Source organism: Neomonachus schauinslandi, chromosome 8 (assembly GCF_002201575.2).
Source record: "Neomonachus schauinslandi chromosome 8, ASM220157v2, whole genome shotgun sequence".
NCBI lineage: Eukaryota > Metazoa > Chordata > Mammalia > Carnivora > Phocidae > Neomonachus > Neomonachus schauinslandi.
The window spans coordinates 136,477,898-136,497,735 of NC_058410.1; the positions used below are offsets into that span (position 1 = coordinate 136,477,898).

General features: G+C 47.0%; 1 protein-coding gene and 1 non-coding gene across 2 annotated transcripts in view; one reads left to right on the top strand and one right to left on the bottom strand.

The window, feature by feature from the left end:
• The window catches only part of KDM1B (lysine demethylase 1B), a 58,706-nt gene that overhangs the window by 33,924 nt on the left and 4,944 nt on the right, over positions 1-19,838 (top strand). Inside the window, exons 10-20 of the mRNA XM_021696894.1 lie at positions 1,781-1,957; positions 2,354-2,428; positions 4,712-4,849; positions 5,812-5,983; positions 9,100-9,227; positions 10,790-10,921; positions 11,505-11,579; positions 14,897-15,013; positions 15,738-15,863; positions 16,701-16,823; positions 18,331-18,483. Of these exons, the coding sequence (XP_021552569.1) occupies positions 1,781-1,957; positions 2,354-2,428; positions 4,712-4,849; positions 5,812-5,983; positions 9,100-9,227; positions 10,790-10,921; positions 11,505-11,579; positions 14,897-15,013; positions 15,738-15,863; positions 16,701-16,823; positions 18,331-18,483 (1,416 nt within the window). The remainder of the gene's footprint in view (positions 1-1,780; positions 1,958-2,353; positions 2,429-4,711; positions 4,850-5,811; positions 5,984-9,099; positions 9,228-10,789; positions 10,922-11,504; positions 11,580-14,896; positions 15,014-15,737; positions 15,864-16,700; positions 16,824-18,330; positions 18,484-19,838) is intronic.
• Positions 17,377-17,483, bottom strand: LOC123325604. The gene has a single exon (XR_006540539.1). It is a non-coding gene; the product is annotated as a U6 spliceosomal RNA (small nuclear RNA).

Below are 19,838 nucleotides of genomic sequence, written 5' to 3' on the forward strand. Positions count from 1 at the left end.
GTTGTAAAGATACACTTTTCAGAAACAGCCTTGGATTCATTTTTCTTCACATTTCTTTTCGTTCGACTTTCAGAATTGATTTATACTGGTGAAGAACCTTACAGAAAATAATCTTGAACCTTGTCAGCCTGGATCTATTTTAATATTTAATAAAATAGTATGATTTATGTTTAATATTCTAGTGGAAAACACATATTTGTGAAAGAATCAAAGATTTTGAAATTATTTTTAAAATTCATGACTACAAATAAGTTTTTTTTACCTTTTGCACCAACCCGAGCCGTGTTCTTTCTTGAATATGGTTGACCTTGAACGATGTGGGGGTTAGTGACATTGACACCCCCCCAACCCAGTCAAAAATCCGTATATAACTTTTGGCTCCCCCCAGAACTTAACTACGGATAGCCTGCTGTTGACCCAAAGCCTTACCAATACTGTAAGCTGTTGATTGACACATAATTTGTATGTTGCGTGTGTATTACATACTGTATTCTTACAATAAAGTAAGCTACAGAAAATGTTAAGTACCGCACTGTGCTTATCGAAAATGTCCATCTGTGAGTGGACCCACACGGTTCAACCCTGTGTCATTCATGGGTCTACTGTAAGTCCTCTTCCTGCATTTGGTCAGGTTCTTTCGGAGCTGGGGGCTTGGTGACAAGTAGAGGACGAGCCAGAGGTTGGGTCCCACTCTTGAGCCTGTTCTAACTTCACGACAGTGGGTCAAGGCTATGTTAGTCTTGTATCTTTGAAACGTTCCAAGGCCTTGCCACCACTGGGGCACGCAGGGAAAGACAGTGTCTTTTTTTTTTTTTTAAACACGTTTCTAAATCTGTCTCCTCACATCTTACCGGTGATGAGAATCCAGCTTTTCCTCCTGCCGGTTCGAGCGGCGGCATGGGCTTCTGCTGTGGCCCTTACCGTGTGGTGTATCGAGTCAGGAATGCATTGCAACGTGGTCAGCCCACGCTCCCCAGAGCTGTCCTTCTCGGGGAGGAGAAGGTGAACTGATGAAACACAAATTGCTGTCTCTTCCTTTTGTCCCTTTTTTTTTCTTCACCAGGCAACCCCCCCACCCCCCTTTGATCCTCCTGTGTCTTAGTGACCCAGGATGGACTTGAGTACCCTGAGAGGGTTTTTGTTTTGTTTGGTTGGTTTTTTATTGTGGCAAAAACACAACGTAATATTTACTATTTTTACCATTGTAAAAGGTACAGTTTAATGGCATTAAGTAAATAGTGTTGTATAATCATCCTCACATCTCATTCTAGAACTTTTCATTACCCCAGGAGGAAACCCCACAGCCATTAAGCAGTGACTCCCCATCCCTTCTTCCCCCCAGCTTCTGGCAACCACTAATCTACTTCCTGTCTCTATAGATTTGCCCATTGCGGGTTGTTCATATAAATGGAATCCTACAGTATGTGACCTTTTGTAAGTAGCTTCTTCACGTAGCATCACGTTTGCAGGATGCCTTCATGTTGTAGCGTGGATCAGTACCTCATTTCTTTTTATGGCCAAGTAATGGTCCACGTATGGATCTACCCCATTTGGTTTATCCATTCATCTGTTAATGGACACTTGGATAGTTCCCACCTTTTGGCAATCTGAGTATAGTGCTGCTATGAATTTTGTATGAGCCTACGTTTTCAGTTCTTTTCAGTGGTTACCCAGGAGTGGGCTTGCTGGGTCACAGAGGAATTCTGTTTAACCTTTTGAGGAGCCCAGAGTTACGTGTGTTTGTTTTGTCTTAACAGTCTGATTTTGTTTCCACACACAGGAAGCTCTTACCCCTCAGAAATGTATTCCTCACATCATTGTCCGGGGTCTCGTGCGCATCCGGTGCGTTCAGGAAGTGGAGAGGATACTTTATTTTATGACGAGGAAAGGTCTCATCAACACGGGAGTTCTTGGCGTCGGCACCGACCAGCATCTTCTTCCTAAAGATTACCACAACGTAGGTGACTTTGGCGCTCGCAGTAACACCACCGCCATCACGATAAATGCTAGTGTGTGACATCAGTGTTAGGGGATCCTCGTTAATAATACCAGTGACAGACACATTATCACCACACAAGTTACAAAGCAAGACTTGTGTAGAATATGTGCTTCTCTGGGGAAGAGAGTATCAGGCACTGGTTGCCTAGACTGTGGAAGAGAGGAGTGGATTACTTACGTGCAACCTGATTGTTTAGGTAAAATACCTTTCTGTGAACATCAAACAAATGTAGATGAACTAAGTGAACTAATGTGGTTTGGCAGTTAGTACCTTCTTAGAACCACTAAAACAATATATTGCTTTCATTTCTCTAATTGGATCCTTCTTTTTAAAAAAAAATTCTATTTTTTTAAGAAATCAGTCATCATCATCGGGGCTGGTCCAGCAGGATTAGCAGCTGCTCGGCAACTGCATAACTTTGGAATTAAGGTAAGACTTTTGGGGACATGAAGTTGATAACAGATGGTTAACCGTGCTTTTGGTCCAAATTTTCTAAGATTTAGAAACCAGTTTCTGATTTTAGTGGAGAATGCGAAACACACTGTATCTTTATATCTTTAAAATCTTTCTAATCGATCCTAGGAAAGATAAAACATTTGAAATCGGTTTGATAAAAGAAAGGTGGGGGAATAGCAGTTCTCAGCAGCTTTAGGACAGGATTTTAGGCTCCTAATGAGCAAATCAGAAGAGAGTATGTGCAGAAACTAAGGCAGAAATTCTCCACGGGGTGTTATCGACCCCATAGAGGGCACATTGGGTAAAAGTCCTTGTTTTTGTAATAGTTTGAAACAACCAAATAGTAGCTTGGAAAGTCACCGTTTCTTGTATTAAAGTTTCTGAAGCACCCAGTTAAATTTTCTTATGCAAATCAAAGGTATCCTTTTTTTTTTTTTTTTTTTTGAGTAAGCTCTATGCCCAACGTGGAGCTTGAACCCACAACCCCGAGATCAGCAGTCACATTCTCTACTGACTGAATCAGCCAGGTGCCCCTCAAAGGCACACTTTGAGTCTTACTCTGGAAAACAGTCTGCTTTTGGAAGCAAGATTGAATTGGTTAATCCATGGTTCAGACAGAATTACATGACTTTTAAAGGGCTGTACATATTTGAGGTAGCCTGCTTCTCCAAGGTAGGATAGTTTTTAGCTAGTGTGTGGCCTTATTCCAGTTGTTCAACATTAGCCCAAATAGAGACTTACAAAAAACTATCGCGCAATTCAGAATCTCATTTCCATTAGATGCATTTGAATTAACCATCCCTCGATTTGTGACTTTCTAGGTCTGACACATTTCTCCTTTTTAAAAACTAGTATTTTTCAAGGACTTTGGTTTTCAGTTGAACTAAACGTGACGATCAGTTTGGTAGAACTGAATTAGTCTTATCACTTTTCTCGTCTGGCTGAAAGAAATGACAACTTTTTCACAATGTCTTCTCTGCTGGAGGAGTTTCAGAGATGAGAAAAGTTTCAGTAGCTATGTCTAAGAGAAGTTTTCCTCAGCTGAATGGAAGATGTAAGTCTTGGATTACATTATTTTGCTCACAAAACCAAAGAACCTGAGTTGGATTTATGGGAAGCGTGTTTACATTTCAGAGTATTTTCTGAATGGTATTAAGCTAGGACGTGTTTTAATTGATCACTTTTTGTTCCAGCATTAGATATTAAGGACTGAGATCTCTTGTTCTTGTTTGGGAAACTCACAGATGATATTGCAAGGACGGTATTAATATCCAAAGTCTAGGGGGTTGTCTTTAATGTCCTGCCTTCCTCTTACATTGAAACAAAACTAGACACGGATGGGTCTGTGTTAATCTGAATAAAGTCAGAGAAAAGAGGGTGGGGAGGGTTAGAACCTCAGGTTGTAACCTTCCTTGTCGGAGAAAATGAGGAATAAGAATATTCAGAGGACCCCTCCCGTTCTCCCCTCTCTCTCGCCAGGTGATGAGAGAGACCCCACAGAGACCACCGATCCTTCTTAATGTTAGGAAAGAGATTCCCCGGAGTAACCAAGATGGTTGACTTGGGGAACCTCCTTGAGCTGTTAGGGATCCGGAAGTGAAATGGCCGAGTAGGATTCACATCTTCCCTGAGTTACTGCAACCCAGGGAAGTGTGGCTCTTGTAGTCAGAGCTGTCCACCACCAGCAGCTCCTCGTGCCGTCCGAAATTTGGGGGAGGTAAAGCTGTCTGCGTGTGGGGCCAACCTGCTTAGGCCACGCCCACCAGGTCATACTTGGATAGTATGAGTGACATACGATTTTATTTTTAACAGTAGTCCTATCTTAGGGAAGTTAAGGCCTATTTGCAATGCTGAAGGCATTTTGCTCCATCCAGAGACGTTTTATAGGACAAACTCACCTCTTTAGTTTCTTATTATGCTTTTTAATTTATGGAATGGTATTAAGTAAAAGCTTTCAGAGTATGTTTCATGTGGTGGTTCATCAAATCTTTTCATTACGGGGTTGGAGAGGAGAGGGTTTGAGGGATTTTACCAGCAGACCACTCACTCACTTCTTGCTAAAAAGCTGGATGGTTTGTTTTAACATCTACATTGGCTTCTGTTCACACTGCCTTCTTCTTAAAGTTTTTTCTCAAGTGTTATCATAATTAACCAAATATGGAACTTATTTAACTGTGTGTCATTCTGCATTTATAGCACTGCGTTTAATATGGTTTTTCTATCCTATTTAGCTTCCCTGATTGCTTGTCTTTTTAGGTAACTGTCCTGGAAGCCAAAGACCGAATTGGAGGCCGAGTATGGGATGATAAATCTTTTAAAGGTGTCACAGTGGGAAGAGGAGCCCAGATTGTCAATGGCTGTATCAACAACCCAGTAGCACTAATGTGTGAACAAGTGGGTTTCTTTAAGATTTGTGTTGTAGATAATCAGAAGGAAAAATGGTCTCATTTTGCTTGTGTATAGTATTAGTAATGCTTCTAGATGATATAGAACCACCCCCAAATGATTTCTTGCCCCCTCATCCCCTCTGAAAAGTCAACAAAAATAGTTCCAGTTCTTCCTTTCAGAGAAGGTGGAACTGTAGTGTGCATAAAAGATTTTTTCTAAGATCTTTAATTATATTTGTGTCTCATTTGCAGGCCACTCGATTAGCTCATCACTGTACGGTTGCCAGATGGAGCGAATAAAAATACAGAATGCCCAGCTAAGTTTGACTTTTGGATAAACAAGTATTTTGTTTAGTGTAAGTATGTCCCAAATATTGCATGCAAAACATCCTATGTAATATTTGGGACATACTTACCCTAAAAAAACAAAAACAACAGACACCAAAACCCAAACTACTCATTGTTTATCTGAAAGTCAGATTTACCTGGGCATCCTGTCTCTTATCGGGCAACCCTCTATAGTTTCTTAGAAGACCTGGTAGGCCCAAGGTTTTTTCCTGAAGTATTTATTGACGGTAAATTCAACACCACCTTCCATGAGTGTCTGTGTGGTTGCGTGCTTATCTATGGGAGAGTCCACAGCGGGGCTGGAATGTCAGAGCAAGGAGAGGCAGTGCTCAGCCATAGCTTCGGAAGCATTAATTAATATTGCCCGAAAAGCTGTAGAGTGCATGGCATGGACGCTGTTGCTGTCACCTCACCTTCTCCTATAATAAGGTCTCACAGATTTCATGCTCTTTTTTTCTCACTGCCTCACTTTGCTGCCATTCCCTAGGAAGCATACTTAGCTTTCTCTTCGAGAGCTGCTAGACCATTTTCTCCATGAGAGCTCTGTCTAATTTCAGCTTAGAACCTGTAAGTATTTTTTCCAGGGCAAATTTTCACCTTCTTATTCTTATTATTTTGAAGCTTGGCATCAGCATGCATAAATTTGGAGAGAGATGTGACTTAATTCAGGAAGGTGGACGAATAACTGACCCCACTATTGACAAGCGCATGGATTTTCATTTTAATGCTCTCTTGGATGTTGTCTCTGAGTGGAGAAAGGATAAGACTCAGCTCCAAGATGTTCCTTTAGGAGGTATGGGAGAATGGCGTTCTGAATGTTCCATTGGAGTCTCCTTGTAACCCTAGCTGATTAGGACTAGCAGCGTCCGCCTGTGCAGTCGGATGTCTGCAATGGAAGGAGTCCTATGAAGGGGCCCCTGGCTGGTTCATTTGGTAGAGCTTGTGACTCTTGATCTCAGGGTCATGAGCTCAGGCTCCACAATGGGCTTAGAGCGTATGTTAAAACACACACACACACACACACACACACACACACACACGAGGAGTCCTATGAGCATTCCTTTTGGACTGATGAGTCCTCTGGACTGTTCTGCTCTGCGGAGAACTTCCTCAAGGACCTTTAGAGGCTTGTGTGCGTGAACACACTCAGATCTTACTTTGCATAAAATAGCTGATGTTTAAAATAATTATTTAAATGTTTAATTTTCAGTTTCCTGAAGGAGCTTACTTTAAGGAAACGTGTTCTAGGCCCTGTGTGAAGAGTCCCTACATAATGTCCATTCTAGATAAAAAGACTTTCTGTATGCCAGGATTTCCTTTCCTTTTTGGGGGGCAATAGCTTGAGTTTTTTTTTTTTTTTTTTTCCCAGTATGTTTTGTTTAAGAATGCAAGAATGTGTATTGCAATTGGAAAATTTTAATTCAAAATCATTAGGCTTTGGTACTAAATGGACCAAAATGTACTCAGTTAATTGTACTCTTTGGAAAACTTGACTGTATATAACCACTCATTTCCACGAGGGTGCCAGTGGAGATTTGACGGTACTGCTTCTTGAGTTGAGGTTTATTTAACCTACAATTCTTACGTCCTGGATGTATCACTCGTAGTTCTTGGCGGCCTGTCGGGGTTTCCTCAAGTATGATCATCTGAACTCTGTTCGCAGGATGTTAATTTGCTTCAACTATATGTTTCCTTGTAAGGGTTCTTAGGTCTGCATCCTGGTGCGTGCCCCCTCATTGTTTGGGGTAAAGGTCTCAGTAGCAAGCACTGTCCCTTCTTTCCCCTCCCCTTGCCCTCCTGCTTGAGACCCATCCCCTCCAGTTGCCCTTATTCTTAAGTGTTCACCTACAGACTCTCACAGAACATTTTCAGAAATTGGGATGCACAGGGATCATTTAATCAAATGTAAGTCATGTCCAGACCCAGGGGCACATTGTTGAATTTTCTGGAGTTGGGGACAGTTACTAGGCTGACTTGGGGAATGTGCTCAGATTTGGAGTAGTGTTGTGCCTGTGGGTGGTAATCGCTGGATGGGGGTCTTCACCCTTTTTTCAGGGCCACCAGGTAAAAAAGTTAATGTTGCTTTGTCTTGGCCAATTAAAAGTTATCAAGGGAAGGTCTGCAACACCGACTGTGCAAGTTGTTGTTTTTTCTAATTAATATTTTTTTGGAAAAGCTTTAATAATGGTGCACACGTCTGCATAAAGGCAGTCTCCATCCTCTCCTGCCTGGTAGTATCGGAGCTGTGTGAGAGTCTGTCTCATTAGCACTTAGCTGAAAACACCCAAATAGAAATACTAAGAAGCTAGAGTTAATTTCACAGAGCATATGTACTAAAGCTTTTAAATGTAATTTACATAAAAATCACATTAAGGCTTCTCCCAATTTGTTCATACTTAATTTTATATACAGTTCTAGCAATCTTGGTTCCTCCCGAATCTCCTCAAAACCTAAAGGAAAATAGAAATCACATAGCAGGAGGCAGGAACGGGACTGCAAGATGGTAATGAAGGTAGCACAAAGGCCCTGTGGTCTGGGGGCCAAGGCCCAGCACAGATCCAGAGGTGCCGTGGCCATCCCCGTATTACGACTTAGCATAAGAACGGAAAATTTTAATGAGAGTGTGGAGTTGTCAAAAAATTTTTTTTCCCTTAACTCACTTTCAGTTCCATTTCTAGTTAAGCAAGTGCACAGACTTGATAGAAGCTTTGAGTCTGCAGCGTACATGTGGGCTGGTGGTCAGCACGGCGGAAGGGTACGAAGAAGCACCCTGTGCTGAGAGGCTTAGAATTTGTCAGACCTGAGCCTCCCCCCACCCCCTCCCCCCACAAGGGAATCTAAGACCAGAGTTGGAGTGATGATACCACAGGACTGTGTGTCTGTGTAGCTGAAAGTTCCAGTTGCATGGGATGGATGAAGGTTGGGGTTGGCAGCAAGCAGGATTCCCAAGGCGTGTGTTGGCCAGCTGGTGCTGGGCTGGAAGGGGGCCGGGCCGGGCCAGGGGGTAGGGGAGCGGCCAGTGAGGCGAGTGGTAGCAGCAGGCCTCCCATGGTTGGAATTACCAGGAAGAGGCTCAGCGGCCCGCTCGGCAGAGCATGTGAGCGGGCAGGTAGTAGGGGCTGTCTTTAGAATGGCTGATTGTGTGCTAGCTTGGTCTGGCTGTGGCTTTTGGAATTTTTTACACAGGCAGTAGAAAACCAGTAATTAGGGCGCCTGGGTGGCTCAGATGGTTAAGCGTCTGCCTTCGGCTCAGGTCATGATCTCAGGGTCCTGGGATCGAGTCCCGCATCGGGCTCCCTGCTCCGCGGGAACCTGCTTCTCCCTCTGCCTCTCTCTCTCTCTCTGTCTCTCATGAATAAATAAATAAAATCTTTAAAAAAAAAAAAAGAAAACCAGTAATTAAAAGGTATCGAGGCAGAAGGCTGAGGTGACGAAAGCCCGTGATGGGTTATTCTTGTTTCGGAGAGAATATAGCCAGTAGTCTAGCGTAGGTCTCTGAGTTGAGGTAAGATGTTCTAAGAACTTGACCTTAGGTGGTCCCAGTAGGACCAGAAAGGGAAGAGGAATTTTCTCTGGGGGTACAGCGGGTACTCCCCCCACCCCCCCCACGCCCCCTACCTTGATCTTGAGCGAAAAAAGAAAGTTTTTCAGCTAGGCAGAAACGAAACATGGTTGAAGCTGTAGAGCCTACATACTTTGTTTCCAGTTAAGATAAGCTTTTCCTTCCTGAGTGAAACCAACCTTATCAAGATGTCCTTTCCCCCCCCACCCCCCCCACCCCGGGTTTACTTGGGAAGGGACTTCAGAAGTTTGGGGGTTTGCGGGTCCCAGGAGGTGCAGAGCGTAGGCTAAGGAATTCGGAAATAACGTGACTGCTGTTTTCTCTGCTTTGCTCCCTTCCTGTTGCAGAAAAGATCGAGGAGATCTACAAAGCTTTCATTGAGGAGTCTGGTATCCAGTTCAGTGAACTCGAGGAGCAGGTGCTTCATTTCCACCTCAGCAACCTGGAGTACGCCTGCGGCAGCAACCTCCATCAGGTGTGCGCGTGCTGGGGGGTGTGCGTGCGTGTGCACATACGTGTGTGTGTGCACGCGCGCGTGTCAGCACTCAACCCAGGCTGGGGCAGCAACCTCCATCAGGTGTGCGCGTGCTGGGGGGTGTGTGTGCGAGTGCGTGTGCACGTGTGCGTGTGCACATGCGTGTGCGAGCGTGTGCGTGTGTCAGCACTCAACCCAGGCTGGGGCAGCAACCTCCATCAGGTGTGCACGTGCTGGGGGGTGTGCGTGCGTGTGCACATGTGTGTGCGTGTGCAAGCGTGTGCGTGTGTACCCGCGTGCGCGTGTCAGCACTCAACCCAGACTGGGGCAGCAACCTCCATCAGGTGTGCACGTGCTGGGGGGTGTGCATGTGCGTGCGCACGTGTGTGTGTGTGTGCGCGCACACGCGTGTGTGCAAGCATGTGCGTGTGTACGCGCGCGCGCGTGTGTGTGTGTGTGTGTGTGTCAGCACTCAACCCAGACTGGTTTGGGTAAACAGGAAATACTAGTTCTGCTGTTGGGAAGTTCAAAAACCATGACTTCTGAGCGTAGTCACCCCACCGTGGTTTAGACTGCGTTTTGTTTTTAAAGCAAGAGAAATGTCCTTCAGAGAATGTGTCTAAAGCAAGCGCAGGTCGGCAGGCCCGGGCTGGATCATTGGTGAGGGGCCCCCCCTCCCTCCCCTCAGCCTGGCGCGCTCGCCGCCCTCTTCCCCTGCGCTCCCCGCTCCCCCACCCCGGGAGGCCCTGCAGGCCTTTCTGTGGAGCCTTGCGTGGTCTGAGAACCCTGTTCTCCAGACACCAAAAAAGAGGAGCCTTGCACTTGTGGTCTGTGCATCTTGCTGAAATAAATTTAAACTTGCCTCACTCCTATAACCACTGTGGTCTTGATGCTCGGATCTTCTGTATTTTGAATTGAGGCTCCACAGATGACCCCAACTTACTGTCCAAATCAGGACCTCTCCGTTTTCATTCTTTTTTTTTTTTTTTTTTTTTTAAGATTTTATTTATTTGTCAGAGAGAGAGAGGGAGATACAGGCAGAGGGAGGAGCAGGCTCTCTGTTTGAGCAGGGAGCCTGACGCAGGGCTCAGTCCCAGGACCCCGGGATTATGACCTGAGCTGAAGGCAGATGCCCAACCGACTGAGCCACCCAGGCATCCATCCCTTCGCTCGATTCTTCATTGCCACTGGAGTAACTGTTTTCCAAAATCATGCGGGGCTTCAGCCTCTGTAGAGATGCCACGTTGAAGACAAACTGTTGGCATGTTTATAGATGGAGTTGTTCAAATGCAGTTTTATTCATAGAGTTCTCCTTTTCCAGGATTGTTGTCACATAACACATAATATACCTTGTGTTTCTATCAAGGAGTGGGACCCATGCCCAAATCATGTCTACCTTTTGTTCTAAAATAAGCTTTCCTGGAGAGCCTGACTGGCTTAGTCACTAGAGCATGCCACTCTCGACCTTGGGGTCGTGAGTTCAAGTCCCACGTTGGGGGTAGAGTTTACTTTGAAAAATAATAATAATAAAATAAGCTTCCCTGCACATTATTGTTTCCCAGGTGTCTGCTCGCTCCTGGGACCACAACGAATTCTTTGCCCAGTTTGCTGGTGACCACACTCTGCTAATGCCTGGCTACTCCGTAATCCTTGAAAAACTAGCAGAAGGCCTAGACATTCGGCTTGAGTCTCCAGTGAGTATCGGCAGCAGTGGGGAGGGGCGGGTGGCTCTGGATTGGCCTTGTGTTTGGAGGATGCGAAGCGTGGGGTACGTGGATTACACAGGAGACACAGGTGCTTGCTGTGACCTTGTTCGTTAGGTAGCCCCGCTGTTTGGAAGCAACAGTGGCGCAGATGCACCTTGGTTACTAATGTGTGCGGGAGTCTCATAACCTCCCCAACCCAATGCATTTATGTTCACTCTAAAGTTTTCCCTTCGCATCTTTGTCCTGATGCGTTTGTACTGTGCATCGCCCTAATCACAGAGACTAATTTATGTGTATATTTTGCTTTAGATAAACGAGCATAAAGATTTTCCCTATTTTGACAAAGTGTTTATAAATTTTAGTGACTGGGTGATAGTTCCCTGAAGTAAGCTGTAAATGTCATTTAGATCCCTGAATGCTAGGGATCTTTGGGTTTGGGTAAACAGGAAATACTAGTTCTGCTAGATCCTTTGGAGTCTTGGAGATAGAAATTCACATGGTAGACTTGGAGAGGATCCTCGATCGTATGGCTCCATCCCTTGTGGTTTTCATGATTGTTTTTTTTGAGCAGGTACAGAGCATTGATTATTCTGGAGATGAAGTGCAAGTTACCATTACGGATGGGACAGGCTGTACAGCACAAAAGGTAGGTGATAGAATTTCACTAGGTGCTGCCAGGGGTCTGTGGATCTGGGAAAACTGTGTTTTCCACCAAAATGTTTGCCTTTGGCAATCTGCTTGGAGCCTTGTTTGGGTCCTGAGGAGTACCTATCTGCACTCAATTATGTGTGGATCTGCAAATCTGATTTAATTGATCTAACACTGTTTAGATTCATGGTAGATGGAATTCTGAAAAGTGTTTCTTTAAAGTGGGTTCTATGGTACATCAGTACTGAGAGTTGAATAAGAAAAGAAATCCTTTGGCCAAATAAGTTTGAAAAGTATTGTATACTGCAGTCTACTTTTTGGGTTAAATATGAGTGTGTTAAAGGCTCTGAGAAGTTGTGCGTTACAAAAAAAGTTATTCTGTTTAATTCAGTACTTTCCAAGTTGGCGGTGGGGTTTTTTTTTTTTTTTTTTTAGTTTGTTTTGACGTGGAATCATTTTTCAATTCAAGACAGCTCTCTGTTTTCATTTTGAAACTGGCAGAAGTACTTTTATATTATTGGAATTTTTTGTAAACAACTTCAGTAGGTGGACAGTGGCCACAGTGTTATACTATGTGACATCACACGGAGATTTCTATGGTGTTGGAGAGCAAAGGTACTTCCTTGGGGCAGAGGAGGATTAATAAACCCTGTAAATTTATTTCGGTTTATTTATGTCTGAAATGAGGACCACAATGTGTAACTGAGAGACTGTCACTGGTTCCTAGATTAGCTGTATTCTGCACTTTCCAGTTATATCCAAGTACTCTACAGTCCATGATACTCATACAGAAGTAAAGGATCGCATGTCAAATGAAGAGACGGGGTCTCATGTATGAGCCCACGGGGCAGGTCCTCCTGTTATTCCTGCCATTGACTCTCGGGGGAGTTAGGAGTGGTAGCATGTAGTCCTTGGACTGGTAGTGCTTCTCAGTCCCGCTCAGGTTAGAATCACCTGGGAGGGGCTTACAAAGAAAGACTGCAGAACCCCACCCCGCAGAGATTCTCAGTGAATTGTGCTGGTCATGTTTGTAACACTTCCCCAGGTGAGTCCAGCATGTGGCCAGGCCAGCGACAGTGTCCTTACCTGTGAGCCCCAAAGTGAGAATCAGCCTAATATCTAAGGCTCCTCTTAGTGGTAAAAATTTTTTTTTAATACCTCTTTTTAAAATTGCAAGTCAGCTGATGGCTCAACCACTGGGATTTTGTGACTCTGCCTCTTGTGGCCTCTGCCGGCTCACCCTCTGCCGGCTCACCCTCAGCCTGACCCTAACCAGGCACCTTTGCCTTCCTTTCTTTGAATCCGGCTCTCCAGGGCTATTAGGGCAGAGCTGGGTTTCAGAGTCTGCTCCGAAACATTTAAAGGAAGTCTTTTTATGGTAGTCTGCACACATTCCATGGTTTGAATTGGAAGTTTCCAAACCAACTTATAAGTGAAAGATTACCACCCCAACCTGATACACTGATTAAACATTTGACGAACTGTGGTGTGGTCTCTACGCTGCTTGCATAGAGATCTGGTGGGAGTCCCTGGCCAGCGTATGTTTATCTCTTTCGCCTGTTTGTTTACCTTCGCTCATGTGCTCTTGAAAGCTTTTTTGTTGTTAAGAATATATCTACATCTGGGACGCCTGGGTGGCTCAGTCAGTTAAGCGTCTGCCTTTGGCTCAGGTCATGATCTCAAGGGTCCTGGGATCAAGTCGCATGTCAGGCTCCCTGCTCAGCGGGGAGCCTGCTTCTCCCTCTGCCCCTCCCCCTGCTTGTGCGCGTGTTCTCTGACAAATAAATAAATAAAATCTTAAAAAAAACTAGATCTTATTTCCTTGAAGTTCTTAACGCATTCAAGAGAATAATTTTTTTTTTTTTAAAGATTTTATTTGAGAGAGAAAGAGTGAAAGCACAAGAGCAGGGTGAGGGGCAGAGGGAGAAGCTGACTCCCCGCTGAGCAGGGAGCCTGACACGGGACTCGATCCTGGGACCCTGTGATCATGACCTGAGCCGAAGGCAGACGCTTAACCGACTGAGCCACCCAGGCGCCCCCCCCCCCTTTTTTTTTTGATTGCATGATGATGACACAGAAAATGCTTTATACTTTCTAAAAGTTCCCTGTGGCAGAAAATGGTGACACAGTCACAGGAAGAACTCTGGCCTTCCTGGGGTCCTGGAGTTGGGGTTCAAGCCAAACACACGAAACCTTTGATAGGGCTCTGGTAGCTAGGGTGCTTGACGTTCGGTTCCATCGCACGCTCCTGCTGTGTGCACACGCGCGCGCGCGCGCGCAGACACACAAACACACGCACTTCCCAGACTCCTAGCGGCTGAGGTTCTAGATACGAAAGGTGCAGCCACTCAGCTACACTAGCGTGGGACTTGGAAGGCATGGTGTGGCGTTTGCTTCACTTCTGGCAAGCGTGACGGCCAGGGTGCCGGGCCCTTCTGCAGCGGGGCCAGTGGAGGCCCCAGGGTCCACTCACTCGCCCCGAGGGAGTCCCGAGCGGGGCATGAGGAACCCATTTTGCTGGTGCAGCTTGTTCTGTAAGCGACACGATTCTGGAGCCGGCAGCAGGACTGATGGCTTCTGGCTGTGGTTGTGGTGACATGGTTCTGGAGCCAGAAATTTCCTGATTGTATGGAGAGACAGCAGCTCTTTGATGGCCGGGTTTTGTGATGGGACTTGGAGAGTCCTTCTTGAAGGCTCCATTCGCACCTGTTACTTCAGTTCTCCTAAATGATTTTGTGAGCCATTGGAGAGACCCTGCAATAAATTTTCTCCTTAAAATTTTTTTTGTGGTTCTTTGTGATTAGAATACTCCACACTGTTTTTGATGTGCTTTACCATTTCTGAAACACATTGATGTATATTGTAAGAGTTTTTGTTTTAAGCATTACCTCAGTTCTTTGAGGTTAGTAGGGCAGGTACTGGCCACACATCAGGTAGTGTCGGTAATGATACACAAAGGTAGTTCTCCTGACTCCATATTTAGGGCCATTTCCTCTTACAGTACTGCTTTTCAGGATTGGGATCCATTGACTCTTTTTACCCAGGGTTATTCTAAACCATCAAGACCTTTCTGTGAGTTCTTCCATGTGGATGTCACTTCTCAGCCAGGCACCCTTGTGCAGTGAACAACCTGCCCAATAGTACATGACAGCCCTTGTTCTTCCCAATATAACATGGGACGTTGACAATCTCATGATTGGCAGTAGAGAGGAGTGTCCTTTGTGTGTTGAGAATTTCCTGGAAATGAATCCACTGAGTAGTTGTGGTGTTAGGTTCACTTGCTTTTGTGTGTTCACCGTTCATTTTTTCTCACAGGTATTAGTCACTGTCCCACTCGCCTTACTGCAGAAGGGTGCCATTCACTTTAACCCACCGCTGTCAGACAAGAAGATGAAGGCTATCAACAGCTTAGGTGCAGGCATCATTGAAAAGGTGACTATGGTACTCAAGCCTCAGAACTAAAGAGATTAAAGTCAGATGACCGGAGTTCCCTGGCTTCTGGTATTGGGAAGTAGTGGATAATTTTTTAATTCAAATAAAATTCGAAGATTTTCTTTTCATGTGAATAATCGTTCATGAAGCATACAAAAGGACTTTATCAAAACGAGAGGAGGAGAGCTGGCCGAGGTCTGAATTTTGATGTTAGGAAAATGAGTCTTGTTAACAATTCAGAATTTGAACTTGGCATATAAATATGTAAATAAGGTAGGTTTTTTTTTTTTTTTTTTTGGCTGCTTTCTATGCCTGCCCTTCATTAATTGGTCCCAATGAGGAGAGAGTTTTACTTCCTCTGCCTTTAAAATCTTCTCTAGCAGAACGTGCCAGCGCTACAGGGGATCCTGGCAGTCCTCGGGGTGGCTAGAATTGATCTTAGGGACATTTGCTTCAAGACCAGGTCTCAGGGATGCTTTGCATCTTCAGATCAGCCTGGTGGTTGTCGGTGGGTCCCACCATCGTCGGTGGGAGTACGGGACTGAACAGCACAAAAAGCCAGATGCTCACAAGAGAACAAACGAGACAAGACATGGAAAGGGAACATTTAGGTTTTTGTTTTTGTGCATAGCTCTTTAGTTAAGGACTATAGGGTGCTTCTTAGAGGTTGCCGTACTTCCGATTCCAGAAACTCCTAACCATCTTTCTCTTGCTCACTTTCCAGATTGCCTTGCAATTTCCTTATCGATTTTGGGACAGTAAAGTTCAAGGGGCTGACTTTTTCGGTCACGTACCTCCTAGCGCCAGCAAGCGGGGGCTCTTTGCTGTGTTCTATGACATGGATCCCCAGGTAAAGTCGCCGGTGAAATGTGGTTTGAATTTCCCTTCCTACGGTTTAGAATTCGGTCAAGCTCAGGAACTGATGGATGTGGTGGATGCTCTAGATCTATGTTGATATGCTTGAGGATACTTGGACTGGTATGTTTTCTACAGGAAAGGAGCCCCAGCATCTGCCATATTTTCTTCAAGGGCTCATATTGCTCCCCGGGAAGTGGATCAGTGTTTCAGGCTGGTGGGGCGGCCTCTTAGGCAGAGTCCGCACAGCACAGTAACGAGCAGTACCTGAACGGCACTCTCGAGGGTCCTCCTGTGAGCACCGAAGGGTGGGATGGGATTGGCCCGGAGGAGGGCAGGCGTGGTGTTGGCCCGTGTGACCGGAGGGGGCGGTGGGCGGGGCACTTGAAATGTGCTATTGATGTCCTGCAAAAGAATCACCCTGGTTGTTCCCTTTTCTTCTTCCTTCCAAGAAACTGCACCTTAAAAGGTTTCTCTGGGGAGCCACGGGCAAAATTTCTTTACCGCTTGAGAAGGACTTTTCCCCTGATTTTATTTGCAGATGTTCCTTCTCCGTCTTCTGTTTTTTCTAGAACAAGTTCTTATAAGGGAAAAGCCAAGAGCAACCCTGAATTTGATATTTACCCTTCTTCCTGAGCTTTCCAGCTGCAAACAACAAAATGTATAGATCCATAATGAGTTTTGTCAGGGAAACGGACTGGGGATTGAAAGGAGGAGGAGATAAGGAGGTTTGTGAGCACGGGGTCCTTCCCGATTTGGAGCCGTGCATCTAGGGACCTCTGTCCTGAAAGCAGAGAGTGTAACCTGCCTGTGCCTCCTCCTGTGTCTGCAGAAGCAGCACAGCGTGCTGATGTCGGTGGTCGCCGGTGAGGCGGTGGCGTCCGTCCGGACCCTGGATGACAAGCAGGTGCTGCAACAGTGCATGGCTGTCCTCCGGGAGCTGTTCAAAGAGCAGGTCAGAGAACCCAGCGTGCTGAGCCAGCCATGCTTGCGTTACTGCGGACGAAGGGGATGGGGCATGGGCTGCGTCCTTCCTTCTTCCCACGTCCAGCCTCCCGCCCCCATACCTGGACCCGGCCGCGCTAGGGGCCGGAAGTCCAAGATAAGGTGCAGGCAGGTCTGGTTTCTTCCGAGGCCGTCCTCCTTGGCCTGCACATGGGCCTCCTCCTCCCTGTGGCCTCACCCAGTCTTCCCTCTGTGCTGGTCTGTGTCCTCTCCTCTTCTCATAAGGACACCAGTCATACTGGGTTAAAGCCCACCCTGAGGACCTCATTGTAATGTGAGTACCTGAGGATAGCCCGTTCTCAGCGTCCCCTTACGAGGTACTGGGGGTTAAGGGCTGCAACGTAGGGGTTTTAGGGGAACACAGATGAGCCTATAGCAGTCTTCCGTACCACCTTTCACACCATTGTCTTCCTTTTTTGCTCACATCACACACTTCCCTCCTTCCTCCCTCCCTTCCTTTTTTGTGCTAATCCACAGAGGGGGCTGTTCGCTGGGGAACTGCACCAAATGTGGAAGGCTTCACGAATTTGCATGTCAGCCTCACACAGAGGCCGTGCTCATCTTCTCTGTACGGTTCCCCTTTTAGTGTATGTGCTGCCTCAGCGAGCACCACACCCCCTTGCTTGCCCAAGGATGTCAAAGGCTCAGCCTTTTCCCCCAGCCAGCTTTGACAACTCTCCTTTCAAAGGGGTATGGTCCAGAATTTTCTCCCACCCCACAGACGCAGCTCATCCCTTTTCTGTCTTTTCTCCAAGGAGCTCAGGGTACTTCATATTTGCCAGTTTACCAAATCTCACAGTCTCCGGAGATCTGTCAGTGGCGTGGCTTTTACCTTTTTTGAATAAAGGAGTAGGAGTAGGAAGAGTTGAAATGACTCAAAAGTAACATAAATTAGAGAACGAGAGGCCCCCCGGGAGGGTGTTGGCTTATTTTACGTGATGTGATTACATCTTCCAGTTGTCCCTCGCTTGGGGGTTTTTGCCCCAAAACTTGTTTTCACTCTCCTTAGTTGGAACTTCGCACATTGTTTCCGTGGAAATATTTTTCATGCTGGTGCCTGTCAGAGGCACAGAATTCATTTGAAGCTTAGTGAACGTGAAACCGACCGGCCCGTGGCCCTTGGGTGGAGAAGGCTGTTGAGAATTCCAGCCCGGCCCAGGACGGCCCCTTCCCTTCCGCCCCGGGCCCCCTCCGCGCCTGCCGGGCGTCGGGATGTCGGGAGGGGCGCGCCCGGGTCTTAGCCGCCGGGGAGGGCCCGCTGGGTTGGGGGGGGCGCGCGTCTCCGACCGGGGACGGTGTAGACGTGAGACGTCGGGGGAGGGGATGCCGGCGGCGGGGGGCGCAGAGGGATGATCCCCGTTTCTAGAGGCGGCGGGACTGGGTGTCGCTGCTCCGGGGCCGGAGCACGTGTCAGTCCCTCTTTGCTCCTGGTTCATGGCTCCTCCCGCTGGACACAGGAAGTCCCAGATCCCACGAAGTATTTCGTCACTCGGTGGAGCACAGACCCCTGGATCCAGATGGCGTACAGCTTCGTGAAGACGGGCGGGAGCGGAGAAGCCTACGATATCATTGCCGAGGAAATACAAGGAACGGTCTTTTTTGCTGGCGAGGTGCGTGTCGGGATCCCGAACGCGACCACCTTCATTTTGGTTGCGTTCTTTTCGTTGAAGGGGGGAATGTCCAGGGTTTCAAAGCAAAGTCAAAAGTGTTAGGACACCAGGAGCGTCTGGGTGGCGCAGTCGGTGAGGCGTCCGACTCTTGGTGGCAGCTCAGGTCCTGATCTCCTCAGGGCTGGGGGATCGAGCCCCGCATCGGGCTCCGTGCTGGGATGGAGTCTGCTTCAGTCTCGCTCTCCCTCTCCCTCCCCCCCATCTCTGTCGAAAGTAAATCTTAAAGAAAAAAAAAAAGCGTCATGACACCAGACAGCTCCGCACGCTCCCAGGAAAGCCGTTTTTAAGCCTGTCGTTTCTTCAGGAATTTGCTTCCTGTTTTCCGACATTTCTCTCGTTGCCTTTGATTGGACACGGCGGACCTTGGCTGCTGGCTTCCTCAGCTTGAAGATTTGGCCCGTGTGGTGGGGCGGTTTCACCCGAGAGGGGCGGCGGAGCGCCTGCGGGGCGGCTTCCTGCAGAGCCAAGGCGTCCCCGACGGCTCGCGCCGCTTTCCGGACGCTCGTCGCGGCCCCGCGCCCCTCAGCGCGCCTGCGGCCTTCCCCGCAGCTGCTGGGGTGCCCGGGCGCTGGCGTGTTCGCTCCGCTTCTTGAAACCCCCTTCCCGGCGCCCTCCGGCCGTGCGCTGGGCCGCGCTGTCTGACCTCCGGGACCCCTTACGCCTCTCCAGTGTTGGTGTTTTTATTTCCTACATCCCTCTTTTTTTTTTTTTTAAACCTGTGTTTTTTCAATTGTGGTAAATTACACATGACGTACAATTTACCATTGTAACTATTTTCAGGTCGGTAAAGAACTTTTATTCTGTCGGCGGTTGTCACGGTCAGTCAGCCCACGGTTCTCATGGCTGGGCTTCTCTCATCTCCACTTGAACACGGACAGACTTCACAGACTCCCCACCTGTAATCTTTGGGATCCAGTTTCTTTACGTTAGGGCCTGAGAAGTCAAATCGTAGGAAGTACATGGGCTGCTGTTCTGGCAAATGCTCTAAAATTATTTTTCCTTAATTGTTCTAATATTGAAGGGTCTCATTACTTCCTCTGTCCTGCATGAGCCTCGCAGAGACCGTTAGGGGTCTTGTGGTCACCCCTGCAGTACACTTGCTGGGATGGAAGCGCCCGTGTCCCGGTGTAGCCAAAGTCACCATATCCGGACACCATCAGCGATGGCCCGTTTCCATCTTGAACGAGGCTTTGACCATCTTGACTGTTTCTAGGTGTATAGCTCAGTGGCATCACATCCAACGATGCCGCTGTGCCCTCATCACCACCATCTCTAGAACTTCCTCATCCTGCAAA